Source organism: Salarias fasciatus, chromosome 9 (assembly GCF_902148845.1).
Source record: "Salarias fasciatus chromosome 9, fSalaFa1.1, whole genome shotgun sequence".
In the NCBI taxonomy this organism is placed as follows: domain Eukaryota; kingdom Metazoa; phylum Chordata; class Actinopteri; order Blenniiformes; family Blenniidae; genus Salarias; species Salarias fasciatus.
In genome coordinates, this window is record NC_043753.1 from 25,547,587 (window position 1) to 25,573,524 (window position 25,938).

Genomic DNA, 25,938 nt, shown 5'->3' on the forward strand with positions numbered 1-25,938 from the left:
TGTCTCTAACCTTTACTTCTCTTTGTGTGTGGGTGTGTGTGTGTGTGTGTGTGTGTGTGTGTGTGTGTGGTGTGTGTGTGTGTGTGTGTGTGTGTGTGTGTGTGGTATTTCTCTCACATGGCTGTGTGGCAGACTCAGAGAGAGGAGGGTGGAGGGAGGGAGGGAGGAGCGAGGGAGCCTCTCTTCACCAGCTCGGCTCAGTGATGTTGGATACGCTGTGAGAGCGAGCTCCCTGCTCCAGCCTGCAGCTCCGGCGCACACACACACACACACACACCCGGTGAGTAGACTCTACCTGTCCTCCACTTTAACGTCTTCACTTCTATTTCAGGCTGTGTTCACACAGGTCCGGTTGTAGCGGTCTGCGGGCCGGTTCTGCTGTTGTCGGGTTCTGGGTTCTGGTTCTGGTTGTGGTTCTGGTTGTGGGTTGTGGTTCTGGGTTCTGAGCAGTTTATCCACAGACAGCGTCTTCATCAGCGGCTAATCCAGACGCCGGGGTCTGGATTCTCTAAGCTCTTAATTCCTTTAAGCTGTTTGCTGTTTGTGGCTCCTCAGCAGGGGTCTGGCTTTAACTAACAACTACTTTCACACACACACACACACACACACACACACACCACACACACACACACACACACGAGCAGGAGTCACTTCACCTCTGAAGACGTCTCTCATGATGCCTTCAGTCTTTGAGAGCAAGTGGCAGCGATTTGAGATCTGTGTGTGTGTGTGTGTGTGTGTGTGTGGTGTGTGTGTGTGTCTGACTAATGTACACACTGAGAACACACACTCACCCACGCACTGTACCAGAACACTGCTGTTGAGGGCTGTGTGGAACCGCCATGGAGCAGCTCTCGGTCGGGTTCTGCTCCATGGAGAACCCGGCCCAGACCCAGCCTGCACGGAGCAGCGGGGGGACAGGACGGGATGGGGACGGACGGGACGGGACGGGACGGGACGGGACGGGACGGGGACGGGGACGGGACGGGGACAGTCTGCGGGTGTTTCAGAGGCCTGTCAGAGCAGCGTGGGGTCTCCGGTGGTGACGGAGGGACCTGAGCTCATCAGGAGGAAACAGGAAGCTGTCCTCACATCCCCTTAAAGCTGTCCATGATGGACTGAAGACTGGAACCACACCTCCGGGTGAGGCAGAGGCCAGGGTCAGAGGACCTGGACCTGGACCTGGACCTGGACCTGGACCTGCTCTGCCCCGGCGGCCCGCCGTACCGGTAATCCCACAGATTAAGAGAAGGAGCGGGATTAGAAGTCAGAAAGCCTGGCTGAGTGGCAGACAGGCGGACGGGGTATTGGGGTCATGTCAGTGGGACCCGGTGGATCCTTAACGGAGCCCTGACCCTGGAAGGTCAGAAGGTCACCAGCCTCATCTGACGGACATACTGCATCCTCTGTGAAAGGAGGAGACAGTTTCCTGCTCTGTCCTCCAGGACGCTCCGTCCCCACTGGTCACTCCGGATCAGAGACATGATGGACCGGTCAGACAGAGACATGATGGACCGATCAGACAGAAACATGATGGACCGGTCAGACAGAGACATGTTGGACCGGTCAGACAGAGACATGTTGGACCAGTCAGACAGAGACATGATGGACCGATCAGACAGAGACATGTTGGACCGGTCAGACAGAGACATGGGACCGGTCAGAGACATGTTGGACCGGTCAGACAGAGACATGATGGACCGGTCAGAGACATGTTGGACCGGTCAGACAGAGACATGATGGACCGGTCAGAGACATGCTGGACCGGTCAGACAGAGACATGATGGACCGGTCAGAGACATGTTGGACCGGTCAGACAGAGACATGCTGGACCGGTCAGAGACATGTTGGACCGGTCAGAGGAGTGTCTGTTGTCCCAGTCACATGCAGCTGTACTGTCGCTGTCAGGGCTGCAGTGCAGTGAGCTGGCTGTAAAGGAACCTCGGAGGCCAACAAGAGGACCCAGACAACGGGCTGAAGACTGACTGTCCTCTGGGACGAGCTGTGGACCACACGTCTATTTATGACTGTTATTTATCATCCAGTCTCCGTCCCCACTGCTTCGTCCGTCCATGCGGAGCTTTGCAGGTTCTCCTGGCAGCACATAAACTACTTTTAGCCCATTGCAGCAGCCAAGTCACATCAAGACGTCCCCCATCCGCACCATGTGACCGTCCACGGCCGGCTGATTGGGGGTTGTTGCTCAGGAGCCCTCCGTCACCGCGGTGTGCCGTCGCTCCGTCTCTATTTTCAGCAGCGTGGGATCAGAGCGCCATGGTGCCAACAGGTGGAAATGCTCGCCAGCAGCACGACCTTCAGGGCTCCAGTCCTCGTCTCTGCTGTCCGTCCCCGTCCACAACACACTTCCTTCATGTGATACTCTCTACTGTACAAATAAGACAACGCCGGCTCGTTACCGTTGCTCCAGGCTGACTCAGCGTCGCAGTCACAGTCTGAGAACAACAACAGCAACACATTTTATTTGTTGAGCACTTTATATTTTACAGTCTTTAGAAGCTGAATATACACAGCATAGAAATGTATTGAGGCCCTCAGTTGGGCCGTGGGCCATAGTTTGGACCTCTGAACCACCACAGTGTTCTCAGAAAGAGTCTCCTCAGAATGGAGACACTCCTGAGAACACGTGGGTTCCACTCCAGTGGGACCTGTCTGAGTGGAGACTGCATGTTCTCCCTGTGAGACAACCTGGACTGGGAGTCATGGCGCTCTGGAGGCAGGCGGCCTTATCGTCCATCTACTGAGCATGTGCAGAACTACTGGTTACTACGACCATGGAGAGCAGGACCAGGACCGGGACTAGAATCGGGATTGGGAAGAGGACCTGGACCAGGAGGAGCGTTTCCTCTGTCTATAAGTCCAAGCGTGTTGACCCAGTTGCATCTTGGGAGAGGTTCTGTTGTCCGTGGCTCTGAACACTGTTGTCCTGGAGACAGCTTTGGTCGCTGTGTAAATGGACACACCGCTCACTGTATGACAATGCTGATGTGAACCCACGGCTGGCCTTTGACCTTCGACCCTGGAGACCAGTGGCTGGAACAGAGAGGCTGCTGGGGTTTTAGGACTGGAATGAAAGCTGACTTCTCGCTGGGTTTTCTCTGACTGAATGGACTCTCGTCGGTGTTGCGAGGTCCAGGTCCAGGTCCAGGTCCAGAGCCAGGGCCAGATCCAGGTCCACGTCCAGGTCCAGGTCCAGAGTCAGAGCCAGAGCCAGATACAGATCCAGATCCAGATCAATGTCCGGGTCCAGGTCCAGGTCCAGGTCCAGATCGATGTCCAGGTCCAGGTCCAGGTCCAGGGGAATGGGTCACACACTTCCTGCTTCACTCCACAGAGCCAAGCGCACCAGGGAGAGCTTGTCTGAAGGAGGCTCTGCGGCTCGTCTGCTTCCTCAGTAGAGCAGCGAGATGCTGAGGACATTAGCATTGCCGGCTAATCAGCTAGCTGCGCCTGCACCGCGACGTTACCTTGTTTGCTCTTTGTGATCTTCCAACCAGCTGCTGCAGTAACGATGAAAACTGTTTTAAGTCTCAAACCCTCAGCAGCCGAACCCAGCCTGTTCCAGTCCAGACCACGGCACCACCGGCTGCTCGCCTGTCTGCAGCCGTAGGAGGCTGAACCAGCTCCACCAGGCTAAACCAGGTCCACCAGAGGCTGAACCAGGTCCACCAGAGGCTGAACCAGGTCCACCAGAGGCTGAACCAGGTCCACCAGAGGCTGAACCAGGTCCACCAGACTGAACCAGCTCCACCAGAGGCTGAACCAGGTCCACCAGACTAAACCAGGTCCACCAGAGGCTCAACCAGGTCCACCAGAGGCTGAACCAGGTCCACCAGAGGCTGAACCAGCTCAACCAGGCTAAACCAGGTCCACCAGGCTGAACCAGCTCCACCAGAGGCTGAACCAGGTCCACCAGAGGCTGAACCAGGTCCACCAGAGGCTGAACCAGGTCCACCAGACTGAACCAGCTCCACCAGAGGCTGAACCAGGTCCACCAGACTAAACCAGGTCCACCAGAGGCTCAACCAGGTCCACCAGACTAAACCAGCTCCACCAGAGGCTGAACCAGCTCCACCAGAGGCTGAACCAGCTCCACCAGAGGCTGAACCAGGTCCACCAGACTAAACCAGCTCCACCAGAGGCTGAACCAGCTCCACCAGAGGCTGAACCAGCTCCACCAGGCTGAACCAGGTCCACCAGGCTAAACCAGCTCCACCAGAGGCTGAACCAGGTCCACCAGAGGCTGAACCAGCTCCACCAGAGGCTGAACCAGCTCCACCAGAGGCTGAACCAGCTCCACCAGGCTAAACCAGGTCCACCAGAGGCTGAACCAGCTCCACCAGGCTAAACCAGGTCCACCAGAGGCTGAACCAGCTCCACCAGGCTAAACCAGGTCCACCAGAGGCTGAACCAGCTCCACCGGAGGCTGAACCAGCTCCACCAGAGGCTGAACCAGGTCCACCAGAGGCTGAACCAGGTCCACCAGGCTAAACCAGGTCCACCAGAGGCTGAACAAGGTCCACCAGGCTAAACCAGGTCCACCAGAGGCTGAACCAGCTCCACCGGAGGCTGAACCAGCTCCACCAGGCTAAACCAGCTCCACCAGAGGCTGAACCAGGTCCACCAGAGGCTGAACCAGCTCCACCGGAGGCTGAACCAGGTCCACCAGAGGCTGAACCAGCTCCACCAGAGGCTGAACCAGGTCCACCAGAGGCTGAACCAGCTCCACCGGAGGCTGAACCAGGTCCACCAGAGGCTGAACCAGCTCCACCAGGCTAAACCAGCTCCACCAGAGGCTGAACCAGGTCCACCAGAGGCTGAACCAGCTCCACCAGGCTAAACCAGCTCCACCAGAGGCTGAACCAGCTCCACCAGAGGCTGAACCAGCTCCACCAGAGGCTGAACCAGCTCCACTAGGCTAAACCAGATCCACCAGGCTGAACCAGCTCCACCAGAGGCTGAACCAGGTCCACCAGTGGCCGAACCAGCTCCACCAGGCTAAACAGATCCACCAGGCTGAACCAGCTCCACCAGAGGCTGAACCAGGTCCACCAGACTAAACCAGCTCCACCAGAGGCTGAACCAGGTCCACCAGTGGCCGAACCAGATCCACCAGGCTAAACCAGATCCACCGGAGGCTGAACCAGCTCCACCAGGCTAAACCAGGTCCACCGGAGGCTGAACCAGCTCCACCAGGCTTCCTGGTCCACTGTCCCGGTCCACCTGGCCCAGTGCGCTCCCTGTAGCTCCTGCTGAATCCTCTCCTCGGCCTCCACACGCCTGCACCTCCTCTCTCCTCCACCTGGTTGATTCTGAGCACATTACCAGATTGCTGTTGTGAGGTTTTAAAAACGGCGGCTGTGAGTCTGACCACAGTCGCCGTCACTGCTCTGATACCGTTCTGGGCCCCGCTTGGAACCTCAGAGGAGCAGGGACCAGCAGGGACCAGCATTGACCAGCAGGGACCAGCAGGGACCAGCAGAGACCAGCAGGGACCAGCACAGACCAGCAGGGACCAGAAGGGACCAGCATTGACCAGCAGAGACCAGCATTGACCAGCAGGGACCAGCATTGACCAGCAGGGACCTGGTATCAGGGACTAAACTGTAATGGGAAAACGTGGGTACCAGGGCTGGACCAGGGCCGAACGGGGACGAGTGTAAAAGCACCACCTTGTCTGTTTCCTCTGACATGACGAGTTTTACCTCGAACACTGCTCCACCGGTCCCCCTTCAGACTGATCGTGGGCTTTAGGCAGGAGCTCAGGGCCGGCTCTTCTTCTTCTGTTGTTTTGGGGGCTCAGAGTCCTAAAAACAGTACTTTATCAGAACGGCTCCCCAGATGGAACCTTTTGGAAACACTCAGACTCCGGTGTCTGGTAAAACACATTTTCTGGAAACACTCCGACCAGTCGTCATGGAGACGGCTGAAACTCTGCTCTTGGGCCTGGGCCTGGTTCTGGGTGTAGTCCTGGTCCTGGGCCTGGTCCTGGTCCTGGGCCTGCACTCCAGAGTCATAGTAAACAGCAGTTCTGCACATGCTCAGTAGACAGTCGGAGCAATGGTTTCAGTCCAGATTCTCATGGACTTTGTCCATAGAAATAACCGTGTTCTCCAGCGTTGGTGTTTAGAGTGGACTGTTCTCTGTGTTCTCCAGCGTTGGTGTTTAGAGTGGACTGTTCTCTGTGTTCTCCAGCGTTGGTGTTTAGAGTGGACTGTTCTCTGTGTTCTCCAGCATTGGTGTTTAGAGTGGACTGTTCTCCGTGTTCTCCAGCGTTGGTGTTTAGAGTGGACTGTTCTCCGTGTTCTCCAGTGTGGGTGTTTAGAGTGGACTGTTCTCCGTGTTCTCTGCAGTGTGTGGATTGTAGGACAACTCGTCCTCTGAGGAAATTTTAGAATTATTTCAAGAAAACAAATCCTGTTCAGTGTGCTCTTATGTTTTGTTTTCTCTGACGGATTCTGTTGTGTTGTGTGATATGTTATAGATTCAGTATTAAATCCATATGTATTTAGTTTGGCACCATATTGATTTGTTTCTCTTGAGAATGACTCAAGTTGAGCTCATTACGCTTCCATCACACCCCACTGGCCTGGTTGCACCTCTGATGTGCTCAAGAGAACCCTAACCTTTAACCTTTAACCCTAACGCTAACCCAGATGTGCTCAAAAGGGTCTTTTCTACCCTCACCTCACCTCATGGTGGCCATGCTGCGTATCACTGATATGCAGAAAGACTGCTTCATGATAAACGTTTTTTTGTCAAGTGGAATCATTAATCCTTCCAAATGTGTCAAATATACAAATACATATTATTTTCAAATATACTTTGAAATCCTCCAAATGTGTGTAAATGTTCATATTAATCAGTAATGGTGAAAAGCAGTGGTGGATGAGTTGTCCCCACAGGACCGTGAGGAGGCTTCCTGATCAGAGCTCCCAGCTGCTCTCTGCTCCCGGGCTCTCCATGTGTGGGAGAACGGCAGCGTTTAGTCAGTGTGTGTGGGTGTGTGAGAGGGCTGAGCATGAATGCGTAAAATACAAGCTCCCACATGCATACAGCGTGATTTAGAAGAAACTGAAGGACTCCTTCACGCGAGCCAACAAGGAGCTCTGTACTGAAGGAAGGCTTCCAGGATCGGGAGGCAACTTCTTCTGTTCAAAATCAGCAACCTTCTTCTCTTCAGTGACCCCCACGGTGATAACAGCCTTTACACCACGGGGGGACAGATCCTTTAGATTCTAGATCAGATTCCACATTTCTAGAGAATGTGCTTCAACAGTCAGCTGTGTTGAATTCGTTCAAAGAAAGCATGTGTGCAGCGTGGCAGAACAACCGAGGCCAGACCGAGGAGAGGCTTCAGTCCAGGGAGGGTGGAGCTTGATGCTGGAGGATTCTGGGTGCAGTGATTCTGACTAGAGCTCCACCTCAGGACGAGGGCCGGCGCTGACCTGAGCAACCTGCTGCTACCGAGTTCTGATGCCATGGAACCTGTTTCTTACTCCACACGCAAACGATATGTGAAGGCTACGAGTTACCAAGAGCCACCTCCAGCAGCCTCTGATCTGAGCTACGTCACCTCCAGCAGCCTCTGAGCTACGTCACCTCCAGCAGCCTCTGATCTGAGCTACGTCACCTCCAGCAGCCTCTGAGCTACATCACCTCCAGCAGCCTCTGAGCTACATCACCTCCAGCAGCCTCTGAGCTACGTCACCTCCAGCAGCCTCTGATCTGAGCTACGTCACCTCCAGCAGCCTCTGAGCTACATCACCTCCAGCAGCCTTGATCTGAGCTACGTCACCTCCAGCAGCCTCTGAGCTACGTCACCTCCAGCAGCCTCTGATCTGAGCTACGTCACCTCCAGCAGCCTCTGAGCTACATCACCTCCAGCAGCCTCTGAGCTACATCACCTCCAGCAGCCTCTGAGCTACGTCACCTCCAGCAGCCTCTGATCTGAGCTACGTCACCTCCAGCAGCCTCTGAGCTACGTCACCTCCAGCAGCCTCTGAGCTACGTCACCTCCAGCAGCCTCTGAGCTACATCACCTCCAGCAGGCTCTGATCTGCGCTACGTCACCTCCAGCAGCCTCTGAGCTACGTCACCTCCAGCAGCCTCTGATCTGAGCTACGTCACCTCCAGCAGCCTCTGAGCTACGTCACCTCCAGCAGCCTCTGAGCTACGTCACCTCCAGCAGCCTCTGAGCTACGTCACCTCCAGCAGCCTCTGATCTGAGCTACGTCACCTCCAGCAGCCTCTGAGCTACATCACCTCCAGCAGCCTCTGAGCTACATCACCTCCAGCAGCCTCTGAGCTACGTCACCTCCAGCAGCCTCTGATCTGAGCTACGTCACCTCCAGCAGCCTCTGATCTGAGCTACGTCACCTCCAGCAGCCTCTGAGCTACGTCACCTCCAGCAGCCTCTGAGCTACGTCACCTCCAGCAGCCTCTGAGCTACATCACCTCCAGCAGGCTCTGATCTGAGCTACGTCACCTCCAGCAGCCTCTGATCTGAGCTACGTCACCTCCAGCAGCCTCTGAGCTACGTCACCTCCAGCAGCCTCTGAGCTACGTCACCTCCAGCAGCCTCTGAGCTACGTCACCTCCAGCAGCCTCTGATCTGAGCTACGTCACCTCCAGCAGCCTCTGAGCTACATCACCTCCAGCAGCCTCTGAGCTACGTCACCTCCAGCAGCCTCTGATCTGAGCTACGTCACCTCCAGCAGCCTCTGAGCTACGTCACCTCCAGCAGCCTCTGAGCTACGTCACCTCCAGCAGCCTCTGAGCTACGTCACCTCCAGCAGCCTCTGAGCTACATCACCTCCAGCAGGCTCTGATCTGAGCTACGTCACCTCCAGCAGCCTCACAGTCTACAGCACACACACCACAGTTATTACACACTGTCGACTGAGGGACCCAGCTGTTAGTATGTAGCATGTAGCATCTAGTGGGTAGCATGTAGCATGTAGCGGGTAGCATGTAGCATGTAGCATGTAGCAGGTAGCATGTAGCAGGTAGCGGGTAGCATGTAGCATGTAGCATGTAGCAGGTAGCATGTAGCATGTAGTGGGTGGCATGTAGCATGTAGCAGGTAGCGGGTAGCATGTAGCATGTAGCAGGTAGCGGGTAGCATGTAGCATGTAGCAGGTAGCAGGTAGCATGTAGCCTGGCTCAGAGTAAAATCCTCTGATCCACTGATCAGTTAAACTACTGAGTGACACTGTTCTAACTTACTGCTCCAAATGTCTCTGCTGGTTAAGTTGTTAAGTTGCTGGTTAAGTTGCTGGTTAAGATGTTAAGTTGCTGGTTAAGTTGTTAAGTTGCTGGTTAAGTTGCTGGTTAAGTTGTTAGGTTGCTGGTGAAGTTGCTGGTTAAGTTGTTAGGTTGCTGGTGAAGTTGCTGGTTAAGTTGTTAGGTTGCTGGTTAAGTTGTTAGGTTGCTGGTTGAGTTGCTGGTTAAGTTGTTAGGTTGCTGGTGAAGTTGTTTGGTTGCTGGTTGAGTTGCTGGTTAAGTTGTTAGGTTGCTGGTGAAGTTGTTTGGTTGTTGGTTAAGCTGCTGCTGGTGCATGCCTCATCTCGTGTCCTACACTACACTGGTTGCTGATAATATACTGACAATGAATGAATGTGCTTCATTTTCTGTAAATAATCTGTAATAAAAGAGCAGATAAACACCTTGGACCCTGGGGGGCGGGGCTTAGGAGAGATTTCACCAATCAGTGATGACCAGTATAAATGTATGACATGAAATCGTCAAACCGATCATTTCCCTTTAACGGCTGCCGTTTGGGGGGAATTTAGGCTCGTTTCTGGTTTTTAAACACAGTGAACTTGAACAATGATGAAGCCCCCCCAACTTCACAATGTACCACCTGCTGTGACTGCTGTGCTTCTATGTGCCCACAAGGTGGCGCAGGACAGCGACTATCCTTCTGGTGCTGACCCTGCAGGCCTGTGCAGCTCATTACCACCACCCTTAGATAAACTCAGCAGAGCCCAGAAACCAGCAGAGTCCTGAAACCAGCAGAGTCCTGAAACCAGCAGAGCTCTGAAACCAGCAGAGCCCTGAAACCAGCAGAACCCAGAAACCAGCAGAGTCCAGAAACCAGCAGAGTCCTGAAACCAGCAGAGCCCAGAAACCAGCAGAGTCCTGAAACCAGCAGAGCCCAGAAACCAGCAGAGTCCTGAAACCAGCAGAGCCCTGAAACCAGCAGAGCTCTGAAACCAGCAGAGCTCTGAAACCAGCAGAGCCCTGAAACCAGCAAAGTCCAGAAACCAGCAGAGTCCAGAAACCAGCAGAGCTCTGAAACCAGCAGAGCTCTGAAACCAGCAGAGTCCTGAAACCAGCAGAGCCCAGAAACCAGCAGAGCTCTGAAACTAGCAGAGCCCTGAAACCAGCAGAGTCCTGAAACCAGCAGAGCCCAGAAACCAGCAGAGCCCTGAAACCAGCAGAGTCCTGAAACCAGCAGAGTCCAGATACCAGCAGAGCTCTGAAACCAGCAGAGCCAAGAAACCAGCAGAGTCCTGAAACCAGCAGAGTCCTGAAACCAGCAGAGTCCTGAAACCAGCAGAGTCCTGAAACCAGCAGAGTCCAGAAACCAGCAGAGCTCTGAAACCAGCAGAGTCCTGAAACCAGCAGAGTCCAGAAACCAGCAGAGTCCTGAAACCAGCAGAGCCCTGAAACCAGCAGAGTCCTGAAACCAGCAGAGCCCAGAAACCAGCAGAGTCCTGAAACCAGTAGAGTCCTGAAACCAGCAGAGTCCAGAAACCAGCAGAGCCCTGAAACCAGCAGAGCCCTGAAACCAGCAGAGTCCTGAAACCAGCAGAGCCCAGAAACCAGCAGAGCCCTGAAACCAGCAGAGTCCTGAAACCAGCAGAGTCCAGAAACCAGCAGAGCTCTGAAACCAGCAGAGCCCTGAAACCAGCAGAGTCCTGAAACCAGCAGAGCCCAGAAACCAGCAGAGTCCTGAACCAGCAGAGTCCTGAAACCAGCAGAGTCCAGAAACCAGCAGAGTCCTGAAACCAGCAGAGGCAGAAACCAGCAGAGCCCTGAAACCAGCAGAGCTCTGAAACCAGCAGAGTCCAGAAACCAGCAGAGTCCTGAAACCAGCAGAGTCCAGAAACCAGCAGAGCCTTGAAACCAGCAGAGTCCAGAAACCAGCAGAGCCCTGAAACCAGGCTGGAAACGGTCCTGTTGGACCAGCTTAGCAGCTCTGAAACCAGCAGAGTCCAGAAACCAGCAGAGTCCAGAAACCAGCAGAGCCCTGAAACCAGGCTGGAAACGGTCCTGTTGGACCAGCTTAGCAGCTCTGAAACCAGCAGAGTCCAGAAACCAGCAGAGTCCTGAAACCAGCAGAGCCCAGAAACCAGCAGAGCTCTGAAACCAGCAGAGCCCTGAAACCAGCAGAGTCCTGAAACCAGCAGAGCCCAGAAACCAGCAGAGCTCTGAAACCAGCAGAGTCCTGAAACCAGCAGAGTCCAGAAACCAGCAGAGTCCTGAAACCAGCAGAGTCCAGAAACCAGCAGAGTCCAGAAACCAGCAGAGCCCAGAAACCAGCAGAGCCCTGAAACCAGCAGAGTCCTGAAACCAGCAGAGCCCAGAAACCAGCAGAGTCCTGAAACCAGCAGAGCCCTGAAACCAGCAGAGCTCTGAAACCAGCAGAGCCCTGAAACCAGCAGAGCTCTGAAACCAGCAGAGCCCTGAAACCAGCAGAGTCCAGAAACCAGCAGAGTCCTGAAACCAGCAGAGCCCTGAAACCAGCAGAGCCCTGAAACCAGCAGAGCCCTGAAACCAGCAGAGTCCTGAAACCAGCAGAGCCCAGAAACCAGCAGAGTCCTGAAACCAGCAGAGCCCTGAAACCAGCAGAGCCCAGAAACCAGCAGAGCCCAGAAACCAGCAGAGCTCTGAAACCAGCAGAGTCCTGAAACCAGCAGAGTCCAGAAACCAGCAGAGTCCTGAAACCAGCAGAGTCCAGAAACCAGCAGAGCCCTGAAACCAGCAGAGTCCTGAAACCAGCAGAGTCCAGAAACCAGCAGAGTCCTGAAACCAGCAGAGTCCAGAAACCAGCAGAGCCAGAAACCAGCAGAGTCCTGAAACCAGCAGAGTCCAGAAACCAGCAGAGTCCAGAAACCAGCAGAGCCCAGAAACCAGCAGAGCCCTGAAACCAGCAGAGTCCTGAAACCAGCAGAGCCCTGAAACCAGCAGAGCTCTGAAACCAGCAGAGCCCTGAAACCAGCAGAGCTCTGAAACCAGCAGAGCCCTGAAACCAGCAGAGTCCAGAAACCAGCAGAGTCCTGAAACCAGCAGAGTCCTGAAACCAGCAGAGCCCTGAAACCAGCAGAGCCCTGAAACCAGCAGAGTCCTGAAACCAGCAGAGCCCAGAAACCAGCAGAGCCCGGAAACCAGCAGAGCCTGAAACCAGCAGAGTCCTGAAACCAGCAGAGCCCAGAAACCAGCAGAGTCCTGAAACCAGCAGAGCCCTGAAACCAGCAGAGCTCTGAAACCAGCAGAGCCTGAAACCAGCAGAGTCCAGAAACCAGCAGAGTCCTGAAACCAGCAGAGCCCTGAAACCAGCAGAGCCCTGAAACCAGCAGAGTCCTGAAACCAGCAGAGCCCGGAAACCAGCAGAGTCCTGAAACCAGCAGAGCCCTGAAACTAGCAGAGTCCTGAAACCAGCAGAGCCCGGAACCAGCAGAGTCCTGAAACCAGCAGAGCCCGGAAACCAGCAGAGCCTTGAAACCAGGCTGGAAACGGTCCTTTCGGACCAGCTTAGCCTGGAATCAGAACAGGAACATTAAAAACTAGAGATCGGCCCTCAGAGAGGCAGACCTCCGCCACAGCTCAAATCAGCCACCAACAACTGTAAGAACACCGTATGTAATAAAACCACATTGTGATCGGAGCAGAGCGCTGCAGCGTGCGGCGCCTCTCTCTCCGCCCTCTCTCCCTGTGTGTGTGTGTGTGTGTGTGTGTGTGTGTGTGTTGTGTGTGTGTGTGTGTGTGTGTGTGTTCATCTGAAAAGGAAAACCAAAAAGCGACATAATTTATGTTATTTACTTCATTTTCCGTTCCCGACTTCCTGTGTGGTGCGATCTGCTCTGTCCAGCTTTACAGCTGGCGGTGCACGGCGAGCGGCTCGCAGAGAAAATAGAGAGGAGCAGAGCGGCTGCGGTCCACGGCGCGAGCCGCTACGGACGCCGCGGTCCACGGCGCGAGCCGCTACGGACGCCGCGGTCCACGGCGCGAGCCGCTACGGACGCCGCGGTCCACGGCGCGAGCCGCTACGGACGCCGCGTCTCCTGCATGAACGGCGCTTCCCTCTTCCGCGTCGGAGGCGGCGCGTCCTGTGAACCAGGCGTTCCCCCCCCCCCCTGTCAGCGGGCCTGCCCAACCATGTGAAAGACTCCCTATCTCTCAATGATAAAGAATCCTTTAAAAACTTCCTGGATCCAGACAGTGATCCGGATCATCACCAAAATTTCATCAATTCTAAGTTAGCCCAAGACCCACATTTCCACAAAGTTTCATTGCAATCCGTCCAGAACTTTTTCCGGGATCTTGCTAACAAACCAACCAACCAACAAACCAACAAACCGACATGATTACATGACCTCCTGGCGGAGGCAATAAGGGATACAAACCCGGCATGAGGGACAGCGACGGCCTTCTCCATCAAAATGACAGACCACAGCAGAAGATGAGTGTAGAGTTCATCTCCTCTGACTCCATGAGTCCATTTACTGCCAGTCTGAAAGTGTGTGTGTGTGTGTGTGGTGTGTGTGTGTGTGGGGGGGGGTTACAACTTGGCCAGGGTCAAGGAGACCACGTTCAGTCTGGGGTCAGGAATCAGAAAGGGTTGTGAAGCGCTGACTGAGACGTGTCCTCTCGTCCACAGCCCTGTCCTGTCCCGCTGTCCCGCTGTCCCGCTGTCCCGCTGTCCCGCTGTCCCGGCTGCAGCCGTCATGGAGGAGGCTGACCTGCTGAAGGAGCGGCTCCAGGCCATCACGGTGAGTCTCCCTGAAACCTGCTGCTCTTGAGCAACGCAGCCAGCAGCTCTTCAGCTGCAGGCTCTGGACCAGGGTTCTGCTGCCTTCATGAGCAGAAGAGCCGTTCGGTGACGTCCAGCCAAGTCCAGCTGCTCTGGAGCCATAAAGAACACTGAACTGTTAAAATGAGGCGAACGCAGCTCAGGAAGCTTCACAAACTTTAGACATTCAGGAAGTTTTAACTGCGGTTCAAAACAGAGAGTCTTTTATTACACTGAACCTGTTTTTGTTCCTGATTTTAACATTTTTGTTCTTTTCAAGCTTTTTTGTTTGACAGTTTTGAAACGTTAGCTGTTTCAGCCATTTCACCTCTATTTTCTATTATTAACCAGAGGAGACTTTCTGTAGAACCAGACCCAGAGGAGGCTTTCTGTAGAACCAGAACCAGAGGAGACTTCCTGTAGAACCAGACCCAGAGGAGACTTTCTGCAGAACCAGAACCAGAGGAGACTTTCTGTAGAACCAGACCAGAGGAGACTTCCTGTAGAACCAGAACCAGAGGAGACTTTCTGTAGAACCAGAACCAGAGGAGACTTCCTGTAGAACCAGACCCAGAGGAGACTTTCTGTAGAACCAGAACCAGAGGAGGCTTTCTGTAGAACCAGACCAGAGGAGGCTTTCTGGAGAACCAGAACCAGAGGAGACTTTCTGCAGAACCAGACCCAGAGGAGGCTTTCTGTAGAACCAGAACCAGAGGAGACTTTCGTAGAACCAGACCCAGAGGAGACTTCCTGTAGAACCAGAACCAGAGGAGACTTTCTGTAGAACCAGAACCAGAGGAGACTTCACGTAGAACCAGACCCAGAGGAGACTTTCTGTAGAACCAGAACCAGAGGAGGCTTTCTGTAGAACCAGACCCAGAGGAGGCTTTCTGGAGAACCAGAACCAGAGGAGACTTTCTGCAGAACCAGACCCAGAGGAGACTTTCTGCAGAGCCAGACCCAGAGGAGGCTTTCTGTAGAACCAGACCCAGAGGAGACTTTCTGTAGAACCAGACCCAGAGGAGACTTTCTGTAGAACCAGAACCAGAGGAGGCTTTCTGTAGAACCAGACTTTCACTTGAAGTTGTTGTGAACAGGTGCTGAACCACTTCTATTTTTCTGTGTGATGTGTGAGAAACACACATCACACGCACGCACGCACGCACACGCGCACGCACTCACACACACCCACACACACACACACACACACACACACACACACACACACACACACACACACACACACACACACACACACACACACACACTGACATGGTTTTCATGGTTGACAGCTTTCACACTGACAGAATGACTGGAGTCTATGCATAGCAGCAGATGTCATCAGGGAGATCCCCTTTCACAGACTTAATGCCCTCCTGATCTGATCCTGATCCAGGATCAGATATTGATCATGGTCCAGGATTTGTTTCTGCTTGTTAGCCAACACTGCAACATCTAGGAAAACAAAGCTACACACAGGCGCACAAAGCTTATCTTTGGCAACTGTCCTCTTGGGGTCAGAGGTCAGCATGAGGACGAAGGTGGGATTGCGGGAATGTTCTTGCTGATGGTTGACCTGATGTGTCTGGTTGGTGATCACAGGACAAGAGAAGAATCCAGGAGGACATCGCCAAGAAGCGACGGCAGATCGAGGAGGAGAAGCTGAAGCTGCAGTACATCAAGGTATCCTGCTGGACACAGTGTGTGTGAGACGCACGGCAGGACGGACAGGAGGCCGGCTGAGGACAACACACACTCATCTTCATTTACAGCCTCAGAACTCATAACACACACAGTCTCTGGCTCTGCTCTCCATCCTGGGAACTCAGAGATTACTAAAATAATAACACAATAGAGGTATAGATGTCTTCACTTCCATTTAAAAGCTGCCTTTAAACGACCAGGCTCTATGGCTGTATCTCTATCTGCTCTATGGTATCTCTATCTGCTCTATGGCTGTATCTCTATCTGCTCTATGACTGACTATATCTGCTCTATGGCTGATCTCTCTGCTCTATGACTGTATCTCTACCTGCTATGGCTGTATCTCTACCTGCTCTATGGCTGTATCTCTACCTGCTCTATGACTGTATCTCTATCTGCTCTATGACTGTATCTCTATCTGCTCTATGGCTGTATCTCTACCTGCTCTATGACTGTATCTCTACCTGCTCTATGGCTGTATCTCTACCTGCTCTATGACTGTATCTCTACCTGCTCTATGACTGTATCTCTATCTGCTCTATGACTGTATCTCTATCTGCTCTATGACTGATCTCTATCTGCTCTATGGCTGTATCTCTATCTGCTCTATGGCTGTATCTCTACCTGCTCTATGACTGTATCTCTACCTGCTCTATGACTGTATCTCTATCTGCTCTATGACTGTATCTCTATCTGCTCTATGACTGTATCTCTACCTGCTCTATGGGTATCTCTACTGCTCTATGACTGTATCTCTACCTGCTCTATGGCTGTATCTCTACCTGCTCTATGGCTGTATCTCTACCTGCTCTATGACTGTATCTCTATCTGCTCTATGACTGTATCTCTATCTGCTCTATGGCTGTATCTCTACCTGCTCTATGACTGTATCTCTACCTGCTCTATGGCTGTATCTCTACCTGCTATGACTGTATCTCTACCTGCTCTATGACTGTATCTCTATCTGCTCTATGGCTGTATCTCTATCTGCTCTATGGCTGTGTCTCTACCTGCTCTATGACTGTATCTATCTGCTCTATGACTGTATCTCTATCTGCTCTATGGCTGTATCTCTACCTGCTCTATGACTGTATCTCTATCTGCTCTATGGCTGTATCTCTACCTGCTCTATGACTGTATCTCTACCTGCTCTATGACTGTATCTCTATCTGCTCTATGGCTGTATCTCTATCTGCTCTATGGCTGTGTCTCTACCTGCTCTATGACTGTATCTCTACCTGCTCTATGGCTGTATCTCTACCTGCTCTATGACTGTATCTCTACCTGCTCTATGACTGTATCTCTACCTGCTCTATGGCTGTATCTCTACCTGCTCTATGACTGTATCTCTACCTGCTCTGGCTGTACCTCTACCTGCTCTATGATCAGAGCTCTATGGCCATTTGGTCCTCTCTTCCTGATGACGTCATCCAGACCCCTCCTGACTGAGTTGAACAATGTATCAGTTTTAAAGCAACATTGTTTTTTTTTTAACATACAGAAACATTAAATGCATCATATTAAGTTAATTATTTAGTGTTTAATTTAAATGTTAACATTTCTTCACATTATGCTTTCATTTAAATTACGACACTGTTAGAACACAACTCAACATTCAATTCATTCAGCTTTATTTATATACTGACAAGGACAGCAAAGTCATTTCTAGAGACCTTTACAGATTAACAACTAACAGTTCCACATGAAGAAGATAAAAAGGATAAAGCCTCTTTAAGTGGAAGAAACCTTTATTTCAAAGGTTAATAATAAATTCTATTAATGGACACTTGACCGAAAAAAATTACGAACAGGAAACACTACATTAATCAAAATGACTGAAATGTTTCTGTGTGATAATGTGAGACAAGACGCACTGTAGACAGCATCTCTACATCCATGAAGCACATCTGCTGACGTTACTTCCATGTAGCAGCTGTCTCGGAGTGATCTCAGCTGGACCTGTCACGTCACCAGACGTCCTCAGCTGGACTCCAGAGTCCATCGCTACCGAGGAGACGGAGGGTCTGTAAATAAAGTCATTCTTGGCTAAATTAGAGGTTCTAACCTAATTTGAAGATGATTTCTAATAAATATGCCGTGTTGTTGATTCAGACAGCTTTCAGGAAAAAATCCCTTGGCAATATTGATTTGGACAATAAGTTGAACAACATAATGAGATTTGATCAGAGCTGTTATTTCACAGCTGTGAATTCAGATGGTAAGAGTCCATCTTGGAAAGCAAGGTGAAGATTTCAGAATAAATCTGTGATGGTCTGAAGCCACGTGGAACACTGTTGGTTTCACATGCAGGTTTTTACTGAGATCTGGAACGATGAACCTGCTGAGGAGTTTTCCACAGAAGCCTGAGGAGAAAATGTCTGAGTGTGCTGTGGGCTGCTGTGCCTTCCCGACAGAAAAAAGCGCTGCGGGACCAGTGGCTGATGGACGGCGTGAGCCAGCAGTCGGAGGAGGAGCAGGAGGCCATGAGGCTGCAGGCGCAGGAGGACCAGCAGCAGAGCGACCAGCTGCAGAGCAACATCCTCAGGTAACCTCGGCGAGACGCCCACGCCCAGGCGCGCTCCCCGCTCCCCACAGACTGTGAGGCTGCTCAGTCTGGTTCAGGAGCCTGCTGCACTGAGCTGGAGCTCACTTCCTTCACCGCAGGATGACGAAGGACACTTTCCATTTTTAGAGCACATGCATGCAACTGCTTCTGAAAAACGCTGGATTTATGAAATGCTTTTCACTTCTTTTAGCACTTTTACAACCCCAAAGCACTTTAAACTGTTGGTCTCACACACACACACACACACACACACACACACACACACACACACACGCGCGCGTGCGCTCAGTCTTGTATTTCTATCCTTGTGGGGACCGTCCATTGACTCCCATTCATGTCTAGCCCCTAACCCTGACCCTTACCTAACCCTAACCCACACCACAACAAAGCCTAACCCTAAAGAAATGTTTTTGCACTTTTACTTTTTTCAGTAACAACAACATTGTCAAGAAAACACTGTTTCTCCTACTTAGGACCGGAAAAAGGTCCCCACAAGGCACGTCGTTCCACGTTTTGCTATCCTTGTGGGGACATTTGGCCCCAACAAGGATAGAAATACAAGAACGCGCCTGGAGGCAGCTGCCGTGCACGGCGCTCAGTCCATCCACTGGGAGCAGTGTGAGGTTCAGGGCTGCTGTGGAATCGAACCAGAAACCTTCTGACTGAGGCAGAAGCCGCCCTGAGACCCGCATGACCTGAAAATACTCAACGACGAGTCACAAACCGTGTTGTTAGATTTACACATCAGTGTTTGAAGTTAGAAACCTCAATTCTGCATTTTCATTTTAGAAAGTTTGGCGTTCATACGGCGGCTTGACCAGCTGACCTCTGCCGCTCTCTGCTCCTCAGGATAGAGAAGGAGATCGAGGCCTTGGAAACACAGGAGCTCAGCATCTCAGCCAATGAGGAGACGGTCCTGAAGCGGCTGAAGGAGGTGGAGCGAACGGCGGAGGACATCATCAAGGTAGGACGCCTGCACGATTCGGACTGGAGGTGAAGCAAGGTGGCTGAGAAACCCTTTTCAATAAAAACCCTGAGAGAACAAACACTGGAGGAGAGATGGAGCCAGTAGTTGAAAGAGCTCGGTGGTAGATACCAGCGGTATACTGGATGAACTGGTTCCCATGGTAACAAGTGGCAGATTTCTGTAAACACACGCTGGAAGCAGCAGATGTTAAAGTAGGACTCACAAAAGACTCTAAACTGATACATTTACTGGAACTGTAGCGACGTTCACTAGGCCCTCTACAAGTTTCAGTCGGGTTTCAACATCTGTTGGTCACAAGTTAACACGGACACCAGTTCATTCGAAACACCGGCAGGGGCGGAGCCTCGGTGCTCATCACCGGGACGAGGCGCTGGGCGGGGCGGGACTCCGGCTGGGGAGCGCTCGGCCATTTGAAGGGACACCATATAATCCGCTTCTCCCAGGACCCTGGTGAACCAGGGCTGATCGTAGATCGCTTTGTCTGCCGTCCATGTTTACAAATTGCTTTTAATACGATTTTTTCAATCGGATTGAAAACCCGGATTGAAAACCTTTCTACCAGGAGAGCTGGGCCGATCCCTCCTCTCACCTCTGGACCGAGGGAGGACTGATTCCCATCTATAATCAACTATATGACTCAAGAGGAAAAAAAACTAAGAAAGAAAGAAAGAACCTTAATAAGATGAAAGTGAGCTTCCAACTCTCCAGAAGCTCAGCCCAGACTGTCTGACCCCAGAGAGGCCTCCACACAAAACTGACAGTGAGTCTACAAAACACAACAGCCAGCATCCGTCCAGACTAACAAGTGAACAATGTGTGTGTACAGTGACTTTGCTTCATTTACCGTAAATCCTCTTCTAGCAGCCAGGGCTTTTATTTGTCTCAAGTGTAGCTGGCACCAGGCTTTTAATGGAAGGAGGCTTAAATTTTAAAATTTTCAAAAAGAGCAGAAAGATCTTTTGTGTCAGTTTGAACCCAGTAAAATGTACTGAGCTCATTTATTGAAAACAAGTATCAAACAGTACTAAAACAGTAATAAACAGTGGTGCAGTTAAGAGCTGGGGGATATATCGAATTAATTCGAATAACTTGATTTTATTTTTTCAATCAATGTGAAAAAAATTTAATCAACATGGAGTTCAATGTTTTCTGTCCCTCCACCATTTTTACCGGACACGTGTAATGCACACAGTGGCCATACCGGAGGACTGGCGCTGTAGCACAGACTACTGTCAGTACAGCGCCGTAGAGCTTCACAGAAAAAAAAAGAAAAAACAAAAAAAAAACAACAACAACAAAAAAACAGGCTTATATTGGGAGGCGGCTTTTATGAGCTTTCTTCAAAGACTCACCGGTCATTAAAGGAGACGGTTTTCATGGAATACAGGTCATTATTAGAGGATTTACGGTATATTCATCAACTCCTGTGCTGGAGACAGACCTGACCCGGGTCCAGCATGGCTTCATCACCTCATCTTTAACTGCTGCAACAGAGAGCCTTGTGGGTGACCTGCTGGGTCTGCTGGGTCTGCCAGGTCTACGGGTCTGCTGGGTCTGCTGGGTCTTTGGGTCTGTCAGGTTTACCAGGTCTGTTGGGTCTACCGGGTCTGTTGGGTCTGCCAGGTCTACCGGGTCTGTTGGGTCCGCCAGGTCTACCGGGTCTGCTGGGTCTGTTGGGTCTGTCAGGTCTGCCTGGTCTCCTGGATCTGCCAGTTCTACCGGGTCTGCTGGGTCTTCAGGGTCTGTTGGGCCTGCCAGGCCTACTGAGTCTGCTTAATCTGCCAGGTCTACCGGGTCTGCTGGATCTGCCAGGTCTACCGGGTCTGCTGGGTCTGCCAGGTCTACCGGGTCTGCTGGATCTGCCAGGTCTAGGTCTGCTGGGTCTTCAGGTGTAGCCTGGACTGATGGGTGCTTCAGGTGGTTTCCTGGTCCTCTTCAGAAACTCTCAGCCTTGTTTGCTGCTGCTGTCCTCAGGAGTCTGAAACCCCGACCTTGTTCCTCTCAGTCTGGATGTGCTAGCTCCCCCTGCTGGAGCATCGCTGTATCTTCAGTCATACCGGACCGTCCGGTCTGCCTGCCACGGGTTGGTCCAGTCTTTCAGGAGTCATGATGGTTCTAGTACTCCTCCCGGCCTCAGGACTTGGACGTCCTCTGAAATAAATCTGAAAACACATTTTTATTTTAACCTTTGTTTTGTTGTACTTTCTTCCTGAGACGTGACGTGGTGTTTCATCTGGAGTCTGTGGAAGCATCCGGATGGAAACGCGCGTGTGTGTGTGTGTGTGTGTGTGTGTGTGTGTGTGTGTGTGTGTGTGTCTCAGTTCTGATTCCCTCCACTGTGTCTTCTCATGTAGGAGCTAAAGGAAGAGTTCCTCTCAGGTAAACTCTGCACTCTGAAGTGAGACTAGACTAACATGCTGGGTTGAATTAATAATCTTTAACATTTAACAGTTAAAAACACTGAACTACTTATATCTTGACACGTCTTCCTTCTTTACCCTTCTTTCAGTAGCTGCTTGCTCATTATTTCACACATAGTTAACACTGCTGCATCCAACACTGCTCCAGAGCGACGCCCGCGGTCTGGAGATTCAAATATATCAATGAGAACGACAAAGAAAGACAGGCTGAAAATGATCTGATGAAATCTGAAGAGGAGAAAGGTGGTGGTTCAACACCAGAATCCGAACCAGCAACCATCCAGAGTTAAAGCAGCGTCGCTCAGTACTTTACCTGCTCTGAGCTGTGCTATGCTACATGCTACATGCTACATGCTATCCATGATTAAAGTCTGACTGACTCGGTCATTAGCAGCGAGCTCAATGCCGCGGTCTACAGTCCATGATGCACACAGCGCAGTGTGGAGGTGACGTAGCTCCGACACTGAGGCTGCTGGAGGTGCGTAGCGTCGATGCACATGGTTCGCAGGAGTATAAATTGAGCTTCTTGACATTCATCAGTACTTGTAGTTAAAGTAGTTAAAGCTTAATTATCATACTAATAGACTCGTATCCTTTTTTCAGTTTCACTGTTTTCATGTATTTCAGTTCTCAGTATGAGAGGCTGTAATGTGACGAGTGGATTAACTGATCACTGACAACTGTTTCGCCAAATTTCAACACAAAATGTGAAGAATGTAGGAACCAGGATCAGTACAGCATAGAGAGCATTTCCATCCAGGTACAGTCTTACTTTATCTGTGTTCCGTCCTGACAAACCCAGTCCAAAGCCCACTCATGAGATCTCACACACTCTTGACCCCTGACCCCGCTGCACCGCTGTAACCCCGCCTCCAGCTGCATGCTGCTCCTGGAGGGAAGCTACTCACACCTCAGTGTGTCCGTTCACCTCTAACCTCTCCAACATGGCCGCCCCGGGCTCACCTTTCCGCCTGTACCCTGCAGTCCCAGACATCCCATCATTCGTCCCAGCAGCGGTGGAGCCAGTCCGACCCGCCGGCCGGCCTGCTGAGGACGAACCGAAGAGAGGTAGGAGCTGAGCGCCGGTCCGCCCTCTGATCGCCCTGTTAGCACCAGTTCTGCTTCCAATATGAGAGCTTAAAGGCTGTCAGTTTTCTACCACATGCAAATTACGGAGCATTTCTGTGGCCGTCAGGAAAAAGCTGCATGTGTGGGAAGAGACAGGAAGAGGCGGTCCTGACGCTGCTGCTCAGACGCCAGAGTTCCATCTGAGCAGCAGCGAGATGACAGGAAAGACAACGCTTTAGCTCAAAACCCAGCCTTATGTGTTTCTGAAAGGTTTCATGTTTATACAGAACCTTTTGGAAAACTGTTTCCATGGCAACGGCAGAAAAGCATGTCCTTTTCATATTGGTCCACTAGTTGGTGCTGTTGTTTGTTTTAGTAAAGAAACCTCAGAGAACAGTACAATACAATACACTCTGGCGTTGCCAGAATGTTTTCAAAAGTTGCGTTTTCAGTGACTTTAAGCACTGAAACTTTCACCTCGTGACCTGGAACGGTTACCGTGTGACTGGAGCTGAATCAACGGCCACAGAGCTCTGACAACTCGTTGTTGACAAGTTTAAAAACTGTCATTAAATCAGTAATTTATGTTTTTTGGACCATGTGTCTGTGTTAATCTTCCATTACCTTTCTTCGCAGCTACCTTTGCCATGGAAATCAGTGTGGAACATGACAGGAGAACCGGGAAATGTGAGGTGGTCTCCACCGCCACCGTCCCCGCCGGAAGCTTTCCAGAGAGGGGCTTGAAGGTCTACGAGGATGGCCGCAGGTCCGTGTACGCCCTGCCAGCAGAGGGCGCCGAAGCCCACCCGGAGCTGGGAGAGATGACCCTCTCCGAGGTGGAGGAGCTCCTGCGGCAGGCCACCGACAGGACGGTGCCCAGCGAGGTGCAGTACCACCAGCCGGTCTACTCCGCCCCCTACAGCGGCACCAGCAGACCGTCCACACCCAGGACACACAGCCCGGGCAGACCCCGACACCCAGCTGCCCCGGGAACGGACCTCATGTCCACAATGGTCAAGAAAAGGACACATTCAAGACCGCCAGTCCCAGCTTCCTGCATCGGACCACACCTCCAGAGTCCAGCGAGGTGGGGAAGAAGCCATGCTGCCCTACTGCCACATTCCAGGACCCAAACTGATGGTCCTTCACCAGGTACCAGAGCTCCAGGACCCAGGACTGATGGTCATTCACCAGGTACCAAATCTCCCGGACCCAGGACTGATGGTCATTCACCAGGTACCAGATCTCCAGGACCCAGGACTGATGGTCATTCACCAGGCACCAAATCTCCAGGACCCAGGACTGATGGTCATTCACCAGGTACCAAATCTCCCGGACCCAGGACTGATGGTCATTCACCAGGTACCAGATCTCTGGGACCCAGGACTGATGGTCATTCACCAGGCACCAGAGCTCCAGGACCCAGGACTGATGGTCATTCACCAGGTACCAATCTCCCGGACCCAGGACTGATGGTCATTCACCAGGCACCAGATCTCCAGGACCCAGGACTGACCGCCGGTCACTGGTAGTCCCCACCCGGCAGCTCTTGTCTCCATCACAGCCCGGTCTGACGGCATGCCTGCCCCCATGCAGGCGGTCCTCAGTGGGGTGGGAGGTCAGAGTCCTTCAGCCAGCAGTAAGTCTGAAGTGGACCCTGAAGTGGACTTCAGCAGACTCTCACCCTTCCATGCTGGCAGTGCTTCTCCTCTGAACCTGGTCAACGCCCTGCCGGAGGGCCTGGAGTCTGAACCGGTCACCATGATCTTCATGGGCTATGAGAATGCCGCGGACGAGGACGAGGACATCCAGGCCGAGCTGGTCATCGTAGGAAACAGTGAGGAAGAGGAAGAAGATGGCGCTGAAGATGAGGGTGAGACGGAGGAGTACCTGTCCTACCACCCACAGGGATACCAGAGCAAAGTGTTCCGGCCCAAAGTGGGTGTAGCAAAGTTAGGCGGAGGAGACGTGGTCCCGGACACCTTCACACACTGTGACGACTTAGAGGCTCACAAGCCAACCTTCGTCCACAAGCCTGGAAAGACCAGCCCCTGCCTGCAGGGACAGGGCGTCGACCCGTCCACAAACACAGGCCCCGTCAACCTGGACCAGACCCAGCTGTGCTCCACTGGGAGATAAGAGTAGAGAACCAGTTCCAGATCATCTGCAGGGCCGTCTCTTCCCCTGCTGCCTTGCTCATGAGGTAACAGTGCAGTCTGGAGCTCTCTCATATCCTGACCAGAGATGGAAACTCTTTCCCTCACATCACTTCAACCAGATCGGGCTTTGGAGATTTGAGTGGCTTTATTGCCACCTTCTGGCCACTTCGTGTTACTACAGTCACATCACCACTGGTAAACTGACTGAGAGGTCAAAGATTTTTAATCTAACCAGCTGGTTTAAAAACGCTTGAGTCCAAATCCTGACACAATGAATCAGTTTAGATGAGCTGAAGACAAGCAGAACTCATTTCAGGACTCCTCTCCCCCAGCATCCCGCTGTGGACCAGCACTGATGTAATGATCCACGAGAGTTTTATCTGAACGCCACAGGAAGTGTCAAACTAACAACTAACTGCTTGTTTAGATGTGTTTTTCTCTGAATGGAACTATGTGAACCAGCTGACCTGACAGCAAATAAAAGATTTCCCCATCAGACAAGGACGCAGCTGCTTTTTCTACAGAGACTCATATTCTTCAGGATAACCTCACAAATGTCATTTCTACTTGTCTTGAGACAGAAGTCGCTTCAGACCTAATTGTGACCCATGTTTTTGAGAGCTTTACTGGCTATTTGTGGATATAACATATGTATTTGACTTTGTTTTCTTTTAGGGTTAGGATTAAGGTAACCCTAACTCTAGCATCCTAAACACAGGTTCAGTTCTGGTGATCTTTCAGGTTCTTTTAAATACACTACAAACTGGAGATGCACCGGTACCAGAGTCAGGTATCAGGTCCGACACTGATCTGAGTACCCCGAGTGAAAAACGCTTCCCTGTACAACTCAGCATCAGCAGCAGATAGACGAGAGAACCAGCGACGTTCTTGATTCAAGAAACTTCATTCATCCCCAAGGGGGCATGTCTGTGGTTTAGAGATCCTTTAATATCAGTGAGAATGACAACAGAAAGACAGACTGGAAATGATGTTCA

General features: G+C 51.9%; 1 protein-coding gene across 1 annotated transcript; it reads left to right on the forward strand.

Moving 5' to 3' along the window:
• The first annotated feature begins 222 nt into the window (after positions 1 to 222).
• On the forward strand, positions 223 to 25,396 carry LOC115394435 (palmdelphin-like). Its single transcript, XM_030099746.1, is given in 10 exon segments — positions 223 to 248; positions 13,968 to 14,018; positions 15,641 to 15,721; positions 18,157 to 18,287; positions 19,158 to 19,272; positions 21,651 to 21,675; positions 22,701 to 22,784; positions 23,421 to 24,146; positions 24,272 to 24,494; positions 24,497 to 25,396. Coding segments are annotated over 9 exon segments (1,857 nt in total). The 5' UTR covers positions 223 to 248; positions 13,968 to 13,973; the 3' UTR covers positions 24,924 to 25,396.
• The last annotated feature ends 542 nt before the right edge of the window (positions 25,397 to 25,938 follow it).